Below are 15,639 nucleotides of genomic sequence, written 5' to 3'. Positions count from 1 at the left end.
CATCAAGATGATCATTACCAGCCATGAAGCAGATTTTATCTTCACCTTCAGAATCTTCTTCCTCATTCGAGTCATTCTCAAGATCCTCCCAAGATGCCATGAGCCCTCTCTTCTTTTCTTTCATCCCTTTGTCTTCCTTCTTGAAATTTGGTCAGTTGCTTAAAATATCCAACCTCCTTGCAATGATGACAAGTAATCTTGATCAAGTCTTTCTTGTAATCTTTTGAGCTTGAACCATTGTGTTTGTCTTTGTTTTTTATCATCCTTCTAAGTCTCCTAACAAGAAACATAAGTTCATCATCTGAAATATCATCACTAGACTCACTCTCTTTTGATTCTATTTTTGACTTGAGGGCTATTCCCTTTTTCTTTGAGTCCGGGTTTTTGTGTGTGGCTTCATAGGCAAGAGTTTTCCTCTCAGCTCATCATAGGTTATAGGACTTAGGTTATTGCTCTCAGCTAGGACAGTGGCAGTAGTTTCCCATTCCTTTGTGAGGCTTCTAAGGAGTTTTCTTACTAGGGTTTGTTCTGAGTAAGTTGTTCCCATAGCGTCAAAGTTGTTGATTATGATTGAGAATCTCTCAAACACTTCATTAATGCTTTCTCCATCCTTCATATTAAACATCTCGTACTCTTTTCGCAACATATCAATCCTCGTTTCTTTGACTTGTTTAGTGCCTTCATGTGTAACCTGGAGTTTCTCCCATATTTCTTTGGTTGTCTTGCATCTAGAAACCTTTTGGTACTCTTCAAAGCTGATAGCACAGTGAAGAAGGTTGATGGCTTTAGCATTCAGCTCCATTTTCTTCTTGTCGTCATCATTCCATTCAGCTTCTTCTTTTGGAGTCACCACTCTATCAGCACTTGTTTTTATTGGAATCTTGGGATCACTTACAACAATCTTCCATATGTTGTAATCAATGGATTAAATGAATATCTCATCCTCTCTTTCCAGTAGGCATAATTCTTCCCGTTGAAAAAGGGATACCTGTTGTTTGACTGGCTTTCAGTTAGAGTATAGGCAACTGTGGTTGTGCCCAAATTGTTCGCCATTGGACCTTTACTCCAAACAGTAAAGCTTGATTCTTGAGACCTTAGCTCCTGATACCAATTGAAGGTTGTAGAAGACTTAGAGAATGGGGGTTGAATCTATAACCTTCTTCTAACTTTAATATATTAACCCTTTAAAATAAACTTTCAGTCTGAATCTGTTTGAACTCGGCAGTGGAAAATTTATGAGACAATTTTATTTTATCTCATGAATATCAGAAAACAGAATAGAACAGGGAAGAGAGAAGCTGACACCATCATGTATCTTAGTTCGGTTGCCTTGTGCAATGCAACCTACATCCAGTCTCCACCACAACAGTGATAGAATTTTCACTATAGTTAAAGTATTACGTACACCAATTCCACAGGATTGAAACAATCCTTTCATACGCAAGTTCTAACCTAACTTGGCTTGGTTATGCTAATACCTAACACTTCACTCTTAGTGCTAACCCAACTAAGAAAGGGATACCTCACTTGTACAAGATACAAGACACAGAATCAACCTAAAGAAATCTGAAATCACTCTAGACTTTTTACTCAAGTGTATCACTCTGCCTCTTTTCACTCTTAGGCTTTTACTTGAGCTCTCTCATTCTGCCTTTTACCTCAAGAAATTACAGAAAGATAAACATTAAAAATAAAATTACAATCTGTAAAACATGAAGAAGATTGATGCTTCAACAGCCTCTTTGCTATGTGATAAACCAGATTTGCTTGCCTCTAATTTAGTTTCTAATTCTGGCAGAATGCTCCTTTGACTAGGAAGTACTGTCCAAGTTAATGAACTTCTTCAGAGAGCTCTTCTCAGAACATAAACCTCAAAACATTGGTTATCTCTCCTTGGATTCTGAATAATGAGAAATCTTCTGTTGTATCTCCTAGCATTTTTCTCATTTGCTCTCTCCTAGGTCAACCCTTGAGCTGCGTGCTTCACCAACTCACTTTTTCACTGTCTTCCATTTTTCCTCAAATTAGGAACTATTATTCTGACCTTCTTTTTTGAATGTTTTCAATGGTAAACCCAGATTTGAACCATTGAAATGCTACCTGGTCTCCAAGACACACTTTTGACGATATATTCACAGTAGTGTTGAACAGAGATCATCTTTTCCATGTATCCCAATTTGGAGTGGCAGAGAGTTGGGGTAGAGAAAAAGAAAGCACGATGCATGCAAGAGAAAACTAAATCACCTTTAGCTTCTGACTTATCTTTCTTTCTTCTTTATTGAACAACTTAGGAACTAAGCTTTCTCTCTCTTTTTCTTTGAGTTCTGACCGAAGAGAAAAAAAGTGAACGTTGCTTTAGTGGAAGTAAAATGGAGGGATCAGCCTTGAGTGATATCAAATCGGGCTTAGGTTGGCTTAGATTCAATTAGCCCTTTTTTATTTCTTTGTTTTGTTTCCTTTGGACTTCCTTTAGATTGTTAGCCCACCAGCAGGTTCATTTTGTTCTATAATGGGCTGCAGCTATATATTGATTTTTGGCCTGCATCACTCAACCAAAATAATCAAAACTAATTAGGTAATTAGTCCAATAATCTAATGTTTGTCATCATCAATTATGTTAGCTAATTTCTTAACTCAACACAATGAAATTAGAAAGCTAACTTCCAGAACTTTCTAATGATGTATAATAGTATACACTTCTTCTCCAAAATGCTCGGCCATATTGGCGCCTAACTTGACTTTTCCCAAGTTAGGTGCCGGAAGAAGGACTTGTGCTTCAATTACGTGCTGTATTGGTGGCAACTAGAAGAAGAGCTTGCGCTTACTGCGCTTACATATCATGCTGCCAAGGCCAAGTCTAACTTCACATTTGTGAAGTTAGGCGCTAGTCCAAGTTCTAGTAATGGTCCCCACACCAATTAAGCCAGCAGCGAAGATATTATTTAATTTTGATTAAAAATTTATTTTATTTACAAATAGGAAAAGATATTATTTAGTTTTAGAAAATATACTTTACATTAAATAGGATTAGATATAAAAGAAGAGATCTTGACCTAGGCTAATCTCCTAATTTTCATTCCACACTTTCGTACTTTTCTCTACTAGGGTTTATTTTCTCCATGAGGAACTAAGCCTCAATTGTTAAGGTTAGGAGCTCTATTTACTTTGATAGATTAATAATTATTTGTTCTTCTACTCTTGATTAATGTTTTGATTATTGTTTAAGAATTGGTTTCATTTTTTATCCTAAGAATTAGTGATTATTGGGAAATAACTCTAATTCAACTTGAATTCTATTTGAATATTGGAAAAGCTATATCATTAGAATTATATCTGGAAATCAATTCCTGACAACTCTCTATTTATCTGGATTTAACACGATACGTGATATATAATCGTCTTATTTTTGGGTATCTAGGGTTTGTGTGGCTCATAAACTAGAATTGAACTTAATCTTCTAATTCAATCAAGTGACTAAGGAATTGGCAATTGATTGAGTTAAAGGAGATTAAATTACTAAGGAATTAGGGTTTAATCAGTTAAGGTTTGCCATGAACATAATCTTTGCATGATCAAGGTTGTTAACATTGAATATTAATTCAAAAATTTAAATATCTCTTACACCTTAACTATTTTTATCATATTATTTTCTTAACCAATTTTAGTTTGCTCCTATTTAATTTTCTTTTTTTCATGTTATTTACTATTGAAACTCTAAATTTTGATTGTCTGACTAGAATAATCAATTGACTATTGTTGCTTGATCTATTAATCCTCGTAAGATCGACCCTCACTCACCTGAGATATTACTTGGTACAACTCGGTGCACTTGTCGGTTAGTTTGTGGTATTCAAATTCCGTACCAATCTCCATATTTGTATTAGAACATACAATAATGAAATACCCAAATCCTAACCACTTAATATCAACTAAAACAGAAATCAATCTAACTAAACTAATTATTAAAAATCAACTAATAAAATGGAATTAAAATTAACTAAGCAGAAATTAAATAGCATAAGAAACAGATTCAATGAAAACCCCTAATTATCTAAAATCAACTAAAACAGAAATTAATCTAACTAAACTAATTACTAAAAATCAACTAACTAAATGAAATTAAGACTAACTAAGCAGAAATTATACATAGTAAAAAAAATATTCAATGCAAACCTGGAATGCAAAGAAATTATAAGAGAGAAGACAAAAGTGGGTGGTTCGAGTAGCAGCGTCAACAACCTTTTCAGTGGTAGGAGGGCAGCAGCGACGGAAACATAGTAAAGAGAAGGGTGTGTTTCGAGTAGTAGCGGCGACGATCTTTCCAGTGACGGTAGGGCATGGCAGCAGCGGCGGCAGAGGCGGTTGTAACAGCAACGTCAACGGCAGCCTTTGCAGTAGTGGCAGGAGCTAGAGAGAGACTAAGAGGTGAGAGGTTAGAGAGAGAGAGAGAGGAAGGTGAGAGATTAGAGAGAGAAAATGTATTCAAAATGAAGGGAAGAGGGTTTGCAGTTCAAATTTAGGGCACCATTACCGTCGAATTTATCGATGACTTCATCTGACGTAACGTGGTGCAGGTAACCAAAACGCAAAGTTTCGTTAATCGTGCCTACCGTCGGAATAATCTGATGGTAATTTTGACGCTACGATTGGTGCCTATTGTAAGAACCCGCGTTTTCACGTAAAAGCGTTTTAATAAAATAATTTTAGTGCTTGGAATAGATTTAAAATTTAGAAGTCTTATTTTGAAAATATAAATGTGAATTTTGATTTCAGTGAATTTTTCTGAGTTGGAAAATATATCTGTTTCAAAAAGTTTTGTAAAAATGCGTACTGGCGCTTAAGCTGGTAGTACCGGCTTTAGTTTGTCCAGTACCGCATATTTTGGAAAATAATATTTTGAAAATTGATTTAATGTTTTGAGAAGATAAAAATAATTTAGAATCGAAAATCGGACACTAATCTTAAAGGTTTTGGCCCAAAGTGGGCCAAACGGGCTAAAAATGCTAACGAGTTGGACCGGGCTCAAACCGATCCCAAGGTTCAACATATATAAGTCCATTAAGTGAGTTTTGAGCTCATTTTTCATAAAAAAAAAGGGAGAGGGATGGTGAGAATAGAGAAGAGAGAAGAGGGTGGGTGACACTATTCACCTCCACCTTTAGGGAGCCATATCTTGAGCTACGAACCTCCGATTAACGAGTCGTTTGCGATCACACGAAGCTCTTGATGAGCTCTACCTTTCTATCTAAGTTTTTTGGTAAGAACTCGAAGCTCACTCCCTAGTTTTCTGACCTAAGATTCTGCGCGTTTTTATGTGTGGCTTTTGGGTAGATTTTGTGGTTTTGTTTGTTTAGGTGATCTTTAGTAGCGGGTAATTCCTGGATTTTACTCCTACTCACATTGGATAAGGTAAAGTTCCACTAGATCCTTGCGTTTATTTATTTTGTGTATCTTAGGTTTTGATTTTGGTATATATATATATGTGATGTTAGATTGAGTTTTGGTGTTGGTTGGAGTTAGTTGACACTTTGGATCGAGTTTGGTGGTTTCGTTCCAGTGTTTGGTGCGTTTGGGAATCGACCAAGGTATGGTTTCGATTTTCTTTATGTAATATGTAATGTTTATGGAAACTTAGGCTAGTTGACCCTAAGATAGGATTGAATGATATGGGTGTATGAATAATTATATGTGAGTTGATGTTAATTGTTGGTGTCTGAGATTATTGTGGTTAATGATGATTGTTGGAGATTATTGTTGATGAGTATTGATGATGATTATTTATATTGATGAATAATGAGAATTTTGAGAATTTAAGGTGATGAGTTAATGTAAAATGTTTATGGTGGTTTGGAATGAAGGATATTGATAATTATGATGTTTAATGACATAAATCGATGATGATTTTTTTATTGTTGGTTATTGTGGTTGTTGAGGATTGTTGAGTATTATTGGTGTTGATGAGTTTTATGATGGATTTGATTAATGATGGATATGGTTTGATAATGATCATTGGAATTTATGAGGATTTATTTTGGTAGTTGAGGTTGTTGTTGATTGAGTATGGTTATGAGTGTGGATTTATGTTTAAATGGGAAATTATGGATTGGTAGTGGGATATGGTATAATGGTTGAGTAATTTAGGTGAAGTTGAGGAGAATCATATGAAATGGTAAGATATTGTATGTGTTAGTGGTTTATGATGATTGAACAGGTTTGGATTGGGTTTTGATTTGAGAGTTGGTTGAATTGGAGGTTTTAAAGTTTTTGGTAAAAGTTGGTTTTTGGTGAACTTTGTCTGATCATAACTTTTGCCTCGGTTTTTAAAATTAGTTGAAAATTGTTTGAAATTAAAGTTCAATGAAAACCCTTTAATTCGATATAAAGTTTGTAAAATTTGGAATTTTTTAGAAGGAGTTATGATCATTCAAAGTTGGTGTTAAAAATCTGAAAGTTGCAGAATTTCAGGATTTCTGATATGTGTACACGCACAGCCTTGTGCGGACGCACAACCTTGCGAAAATCTTATTCTGTGCGGACACACAGACCGGTGCATACGCACAGGCAGGAAAAGACTCTTTGCTTGCAGCGTTAGCACAGCTTGTGCGTGTGCATATCAATGAATAATTACGACCTGTGCGTACGCACACCCCCGTGATGTGCGCACGCACACTTTCAAAATCTTCCTGGGCGTGCGCACGCACACCCCTGTGCGGACGCACACGCCCTATTTCACAATTTTAAACTTTGTTTTCAACTATATTACCTTCCTAACAGGGTTATAAGCTTCTAATACACCATTTTAAGGCTTTTGGGCTTAATTTTGAGCATGGAAATATGGAAAATAAGCTAAGGGTTTTAGTTGATGTTATTATGAAAAATTAGAGAACGAAGGCTTAGGTTTCTGATGTACTGAGGATGGGTTTGGTAAAGAGTGTACGAAGATGGATGTAGGACTTGAGAAGCTGATGAACTAATGAGCTAGGAATGGGAATGATGAATTGATGATGGTTGTGATGAGTTGAAGACTCAATGAGGAATGATGATCTTGTTGAATAATGAGAGTGTGCCAGGCACTATATCCTTGGGTTAAGTATGATAGTGTGCAGGGTATCATGTCCCTAGGATTGAATTATGATTGATAATATTTTCTGCTGCAAGAGTGTGCTAGGCACTATATCCTTGGAATGTGCATGCGGGTGTGCCCGACACTATATCTGTGGGCAGTGGCAGAACTTGAAATAAAATTTTGGGAGGGCCACATAGAAGATAATTGTCAAAATGCTTTTGATATGGACTCCATTTAAGATAAGCTCGTCTAATCTCATTTCTCTGGTTTTGGTGATATTGCCAAATTTAAAGCTGTTTTTCAGGGTCTCGTTCCAAAAAATTAAGGTCAAACTTATCAGATGTAACTTTTTGAACTTTTAAAAGTTGTATCTCACTTTTTTCGTGATTCATTAAAGTAGAAAAACTATCTACATGTGTTGATATTGTAAAAATTATATGTTCTCCTTCTTAAATATTAGTCTTCCTCTTAAAAAATGCATCAATTCTTTAATTTTTCATTATTATTTTATAATAAAATTTGAATATATATCCTGTAGAATATGTAAAGAAGAAGTTAGAAGAACAAATATTAAAATTTATAATATTTATTGAATTTTTTTTATCAATTTATACAAATACAATAATATTAATACTTATTGAATATTCAATTATTTTTTATCATATAAAAAATTAAATTAAAAAATAAAATATAAAATAATATTAAATTAAATAAATAAAAATATCTAATTTTTTATATTTAAACTTAAAGGTAGAAAGAGTGTTGCTTATTAAATTTATTGGGTACTTTAAGTCATAGTAAAGTATTTAAACCAATTGAATTATTTTTTATCTTTTGAAAAAGTACTACTAATTTTTGTATAAAAAGTTTGGGGGGGCCGTGGCCCCCCTTGTCTGAACTAAGCTCCACCACTGTCTGTGGGTGAATAGTGTGTGCCCGGCACTATATCCGGAGTCAATAGAGTGTGCCCGGCACTATATTCGTTGGTGTGGCAGAAAAGCGACATCCGAAAGGATGTGTCGGGTTGGAATTCATAGACCGACAAGTGATATCACGAGCCATTAGGATAAACATTCATCATATGCATTTTCCATATGCTTGCTTGCTTTGATTACTTGAATTTGCCTAATTGTATAACATGCCTACTTGCTTCTTGAATTACTTGCTATATATGAAATTTATCTGTGTTTTACTTGTTTGCATTAATTTTGCTTGTCTGGTGCTGTGGAGGTTAGGTAGGTGGTGGCGATGTGATCGCACGGAGGTTAGGGTGGTGAAGGCTGTGGGATACAGCGGTGTGATTAGTATTAGTTAGAATCCCCCTAAGTTTAGATGACCCGACTTATGGTTTAAGTTCTTTATTTATTTATTGATGTTAAGCTTGAATATCAGTATGTGATGTGAAGTTTTAGGATTGTCTTCGGCGTCTCGGAACCTTACATCTTACATCATTGGGCACTGTTACCATAATGAGAACCTTTGGTTCTCATTCCATACTTTGTTGTTGTTTTTCAGATACAGGTCGCAACCCACCTCGGTGAGTTGTTTGGTTGGTGACAGAAGAGGAGGATCCGGATACCTGTTGGAATCTTTTTGATTTGTTGTGTATTTGTCTCTCACTTTTGTATTTTTGCTTTGGCCTAGAGGCTTTTATTTGAGAGAGAACAAAACTTGTATAAGCCATTTTAAACTTCAGTTTCCTTTTGTCTGTATACTTGGCTAGTCGGCTTAAACTCCGCAAGTCTAGGCTACTTTCTTATGATATTACCCTATTATACTATTATCTTTGTTTATATCATATCTGTTTCTTGTGTTTTAAGTTAGACGCTTCGTTAGTTCGTTTTGCGCTTTTAGATTATATTATTTCTTCTATATATATTATATGTATCAGCCTTAGGACTGTCGTAACCCTTGATTGACCTTTGCTTTACAACGCGGGGTAGAGTTTAGGCTAATTGGGGTGTTACACCTATTTGTCTAGTGTTCCTGTTAAATATTTACCAACAACTTTACCGTCGGATAACTTTTTCCGACGGTAACTCTTTGGTATGACGATTCTCACTACAAAACCATCGCTGAATCCACCAGTACGTTACGACACTAAATCCGATGGTACTCGACGTTTTTTTTGTAGTGAATGAAATAAAATAGTAACAGATTTTGCTTTTATAGAGAGAACACTCAACACATAGCTCATGTTTTGAAATCACGTCGAATCAACATGTGATACGTGTCCAACACACTCTCTGTGTATTGGTCGGGAGCTTGTCACGTGTCATGTGTTAGCTCAACACACCACCTGCGTTCTAGACTTGCTCCTCTACAAGCTCCACCTACATATGATTACATCAAATAAGTCAATTTCCAATAAAAATAACTCACACTTAATATATATATATATATATATATATATATATACTATGAATACTAATTAGTATTATCACCTGTAACTTCAAATGCCTCTATCCATTTACCTGTTGCTTTTTTTCAACCCTTACCTCTATCTCTACTTTTATCTCTCACCGAAACTATTCCCGTTATCAATAACAACAATAAATCAATAACATACATTAGAAGAAAGAAAATAAATTTATGGATCCTAATTATGCTTTTTATTTTTAATAATAAAAAAGGTCGTATTTTACTAAGATGAAAGGTGTATCATAAAATTGTAAAAGACAATTAGAAGAGATATGAGAGTCGAATTTAGGTATAAAAAATTTGAGAGTTAAATTTGTGGTTATATTTTTTTATTCTTTTTATAAATAAAAAATTTATAAAAAGATTTGTGTTTGTGATTTTTTTACTTTTTTAAAATTAAAAATTTGAGAATTAAATTTATATTTATAAAATTTTTATTATTTTAAAGTACAAATCTTTTTAAAAATTAAATTTATATATCTATAAAATTTCATCATAAAATTTGACTCTCAAATTTTTTATTTCTATGTTAAAAAAATATTTTGTCTACTCATAATAATAAATAACACCCTATGTTTTTTTATTTAAAAAAAAATAGCTTGTCAATGCATGTCTCATGGTAATGAGATTCGAATGGCAATTTATTTTAAATTAAAAGTTACTTTTATTTTATCAAATTAAAAATGAATAAAATTAAAAATGTATTATCACATGTAACTTCAGGTGCCTCCATCCATTCACCCTTGCTTCTTCTCACCCTTACTTCTGTCTCTACTATCTCTCGTTGAAACCATTTCCGTTACCAATTTCAACAATAATAAAATCAATAACATACATTAGAAGAAAGAAAATAAATTTACGGATTCCTTCGACTCCACTTCTCTTTCACAATTCCTTCGCCTCTCTTCCTCGTTACTAGATCCATCTATTTTTTGTTTTATTTTTTATTTCATATATTATTTATTTATTTTTTATTTAGATGCTGATTGAAATTTGTGATTATATATTAAATTGAATTGGATTTAAATTTTTAATTTATTCTATGTTTACTATTATTAATAGTTGTAATTTGTATTGAAATACTGGTAGAGAGGTAGTTATTATGGTTTTAATGATGGTAATTTGAACTAAAATAATGGTAAAGAAGTAATGTTGATGGTTTGTGGCAGGAATAACATTGTCATTTTGTTAAAATGATAAATTACAAATAATGTTATGTCCTTGAATACCAAATAAATTCTCAAATTTTATGTCTCATTGTGTCTATGTCATTTTATGTCTTTGTGTCTGTGTCTTATTTATCTCTACCCAATAACCAAACGAAACCTATAGAACAAGGAAACCAGCCATACGACCGTGAAACAGAGAGGAGGAAGATATATTAGACTGTCTTTGGATGTGAAAATAGGATAAAATAAGATATTGAGAATAAAACATAAAAAATAGAGATACAAAAATTAGTATTTTTGTATTTTGTTTGGTGATAAATTATAACAAATTATAAAAGTCTAATTTATTCTCATTTTTTTCATTCAAAAAATTTAAAAAATATAATAATAAAAAATTAATAAAAAAATAAAAAAATAAAAAAATAAGTTGTATTTTTTATTAATGTTTTATTCTTTTTTTGTCAAGATAAATACAAAATACAATAATTCAGTTTCTCTAAATACAATGTCTCTGTCCATATCCCATGTCTCATCTGCTAAACATGATTTTATGTCTTTGTATTTCTACTTCACTATTTCATGTTTGTAAACAAATGTAGTCTTAAAATTTAGAAAACAAAAAAAGAGAAATTTGGGATAAAATTAGAAAATAAAATTTGATTAAATATTAATTGATTAAAAGTTAACGATAAAAATTGTATTGATTAATTTTAACTAACTTTTTTATTTGGCAAATTTGTTGTATTTATCTAAAAACTACATTATATATCTAGAATTTATGTTGTATTGTCTTAATTATTAAATTAATTCTTGAAAAATAAATTATTTTTTAAATTTGTCTCTAAAAAATTTTACCAATTAAATTAGTTTTTAAAAGATTATAAATTAATTATTTTTGTTTTTTTGTCATTTAATTAATATTTTCTATCAACTATTAATAATATAAAACATTAAAATATAATTTTTTAATAACTAATTTAACTGATAAAATTTTGAAGAGACAAATTTAAAAAATAAATTATTTTTTAAAAAGACTAATTTGACTCATAGACCATGTTTTTATTTAATTTGAAAAAAAAAAGGGTGAGATAATAAAGACAAAATGAAGGAGCAAGGGGGGCTACGAGGATGAGAGTAGGAACAAGTCGTGCTTCCTTTCGCACGCCAGGCCAGGCCTCTCTACCCAAGTCTGTCTTTCCACCGCACTACTCTCTCTGTCTCACTCTCACTCTCAGACACCACGCCACAACACAACATTCTAATTCTAATTCTAATTCTAATTCTAATTCTAAGTACTTATTAATTTTCTTGAGAAATGGGATATAAAATAATAAGCCTTTTATTTATTAATAAATATTTTAGTGTTCTTATTAACATTAATATTTCATCATAATTGTGTCTACCTTTGGGGAAAGAATTTGACAGTAAACCATTAAACAACACCTTACACCTTAGCTTGTTCCACCGTTCGGAGGTACATTCCTCTTCTCTTTTGCCCCCTGAATTTGAAGAATAGTTTTCTTCTCCAATTCCTACTCAGCCAGCAACACCTCGCTCATCATAATTTAGATTCCTTGCCAGGGTATCAAGTTTTAACATTATAATAACATGTATTTTTCTATGCTCCATTTGTTTCTATTTAATTATCTATCGCTTAAATTTTTTGGTCTTTTGTTTTATAATGTATCTCTCACTTTCATTTTGTCTGTGCAGTATTTGTCAGTGAATTATCAAATGTATTCTTAATAATCAATAGATATCTATTTAGAATACTCAACTATTATATTTCTTCATTATTAAATAAATGTTATTTTTATTGAATTTTTTTTTGGATTTATGTTTCTTAACAAGAGTGCATTTGGCCAAAATAACAAATAAAAAATAATAAATGAAGTATATTTTTAAAATTAAAGAATATAATTTTTTATAAGTTCTTAAGTAAAGCATATTTTATTCTTGTTATTATAAGTATTTATTTTTTAATTTTTGTACTACTTTTTATATTGTGATTTAAAATAAGTAGTTATAATTAAATATCTCTAAAATATATGTTAAATATGCTATATCAATAGTACAAACATTTTAATTTATATATGATCCGTTATTTTATATATAGTTCGGTCTTTGTTGTGCATTATCAGTCATAACTCGACTTTATTTATTTTCATTTTAAGTTTGTAATGGAGGATCTTAATAACCATTATTTTCGACTTAATGACCAACAGTCATAACATTAATTATATTTATCAATTCTATGCCTATAAAAAAAACCTGTTTCTACATCTCAAGGAGAACATTCATATAATAATTTTTATAAATTCTATTTTATGTTTAATATTTTATATGCATAGATTTATTATATATCTCTTAAACACTTTTGGACTTGAGTGTTAGAATATCTTTTGTAAGTATCTAACTATCGTATTTTTTTATGTCTAAATTATACTCATTCCATCAAAAAAAGGCGTATTACAATATAATAAGAGATAAATTATACCTCAAATGTTCATTCACACAAAAATACTATATACTAAAAAAAATATTTAGGAGTGCCTCAAGGTTCTTCAAATTTTATTCAAACTTAAACAAACAAGCTGACAATTCGAACAACTAAAATTAATTCTCCACTATCGTTAATATCACTTTTTTCTCCTTCTTACAATGTAGATTACAATGTCAATTTGGAGGTCTTTATGAAAATGTACTTAAAAAAAGTTTAAAATATATGAATTTTTTAAGAGATGTTTGATCCAGTTTGAGAGACTATAAGAAAATTGTTGGATACTAGCGGATTTATTAAAAAAATTCGGCGATAATCTATTTACTATTGGAATAAATTTGACGATATAAATCTTGTCGATAATTTTTTATTGGTGGATTTTTTCGTCTGCCGTTAATTACCGACGAATTTAACAACGAATATAAATTTTTAATTGCAAAATTATAGAATTCTGATGGTAAATCCGATAGTAATATATTATTTATTATTAATAATTAAATTAATAGTTATCGACAAATTTAACCAACAATAAATCTGACAGTAAATTTAAATTTAAATTTTTTAAAAAATTTTGTTCAGTGGGGCTCATCATTTCACCAGTGACAACCTTAAGCCTCTCGACTTCGTTCTTCAGTGCGAGCTAAAGCAAAAAAAAACCATGTAAACATAATTAATTAACACAAATAGTATACTTTAACAAATGTGATCCGATTCAAATGATAATAATGGTTACCATCAGTAATTACTAACATTAAAGTCACTCAAAATTAAAGGAAAGAGAGCAGCCTCTTTTACACAATCCCCTCAGGCTCCTTCAATTTCAAATGCTCAACATACAAAATCACTTAAATTTTTTTGCATCGAATAGGAAGATTATTAATGATCTCTAATTGTTCATAAACCATAAATTACAAATTCATCAATTGAAAGTACTATACTATGACAAGTTGACATCCCTTTTAACCCATAAAATTCAAACACCATAAGGGTAAACTTTCCCACAACCACGAACTTGTACTGATGACCAGAGAATTAAGTATCATGTAGAACACCATAACTATCAAAGAGCGTCGCATACAAGCATAAATAACACAACCCTCCAAATTCTGATAGTTTTTTTCTTCCTCTCTCACAAATCTACTAACAACATACATTCATCTTGAATCTTCTCCTGGTTAGTCAAAATAATTCAACTTTTACTTCTCTAAGCAAGATTCTTGGATATATAAATATAATGATCAGTTAAGAGTGATGTGAATGAAAAAAACCGAAAACTATACTCTTAATATAGAAACCAAGCACAAACTAAATTGGTCTAAGTAGAGTTTTACTTAGTCAATGATTTAGACTTCAAAACAAAATCCAATCTGAATTTCAAAATCCACACTACTAACGAGCTTACTCAAAACAGCAAAACCTAAATCTAAAACATTTAGCAACCAATCCAAATTCAAATCACAAAAGAAGAAAAACATCACAAATTGTAGTATGTATTTTAAAACATTAAAAAGTAAAAATGATTGAAGACCTCTTAGCACGCTTGGGATCAGTGGTCCAAAGCTCAGTGAGCTTATCAGAAGGCAGAGCTCACAAAGTCACGAATAAAAAAATTCGTAGCTTCAAGCTTTGGGAGAGGAAGAGAATACACTGTCGGAGAGGGCAAAAAGGGATAAGGGCAAAAAGGAGTTAAGTTTTTTTTATTAAAAAAATGAAAACAAGATAGAATAGGGAGAAGGATGAGGGCAACCTACCTAGACAACGGAGGAGAGACACAACTCCGGTGATAGAGAGAGTGGCAATGACAGCTCTTTCAATGGTGGCAGAGACAAAAGGAGCAACGTAACTCTGTTTGAGACAACGAAACACGATACATGCGACTTGACACAGGCTTTGGAGAAAAATAGAGGTGGGCAGCGCTAGTGGACGTTGGTTGGAGGGGATGCCAGATGTAGTTGCAAGGGAGAGCTAAGAGAGAATAGAACGGAGGAGAGAGAAGAGTGTTCTCAAAAGTGAGGGGAGAGGGCTGCACATTTTGAATTTAGATTAGGTTTACCTGCGGATAAATCTGACAGTAATGCATTCCGTATGATCAAATGAAGCATTTCTTTAATTAAGTGTTACCGGCAGATAAATTCACTGATAATTCCGACAATAGTCCTCGCGCCAATTTTTTTCCTCTAAATACTACTAGTGAATTTATCGTCAGAAAATCTAATCCAACGATAACTTTTTTACTTGACGAATTTATTGTCATATCTGCCAGTAAATATGCCGCTAACATTCAATACTAATTCTGACAGTGTTCAATATTTTTTTTGTAGTGAAAGTGCACGTGAGAGAGATGTTCACTGATTTATTAGTTTGGAAGTTGAGAGTATTTTGTAGTAGGTTCCAAAAAATTCAAAGGAGTGCAGTGATCGAGTGAGTCGTGGTAGTGAAATTGTTGATAGGGTTGATTATGGAGGGAGGAATGAGAGGTGGTG

General features: G+C 32.1%; 1 protein-coding gene across 1 annotated transcript; it reads right to left on the bottom strand.

Moving 5' to 3' along the window:
• Positions 1–355: 355 nt before the first annotated feature.
• Positions 356–1,053, bottom strand: LOC130974743 (uncharacterized). The gene is made up of 3 exons (XM_057899598.1): positions 989–1,053; positions 692–890; positions 356–610 (listed from the first exon to the last, which is right to left on the bottom strand). The coding sequence occupies exons 1-3, from the start codon at positions 1,051–1,053 to the stop codon at positions 356–358; spliced, it is 519 nt and encodes a 172-aa protein (XP_057755581.1).
• Between the last annotated feature and the right edge of the window lie 14,586 nt (positions 1,054–15,639).

The sequence above is a fragment of the Arachis stenosperma genome, chromosome 4 (genome assembly GCF_014773155.1).
Source record: "Arachis stenosperma cultivar V10309 chromosome 4, arast.V10309.gnm1.PFL2, whole genome shotgun sequence".
In the NCBI taxonomy this organism is placed as follows: Eukaryota; Viridiplantae; Streptophyta; class Magnoliopsida; order Fabales; family Fabaceae; genus Arachis; species Arachis stenosperma.
The sequence above is the reverse complement of the archived record's forward strand: the minus strand, read 5'-3'. Positions and strand labels throughout refer to the sequence as shown.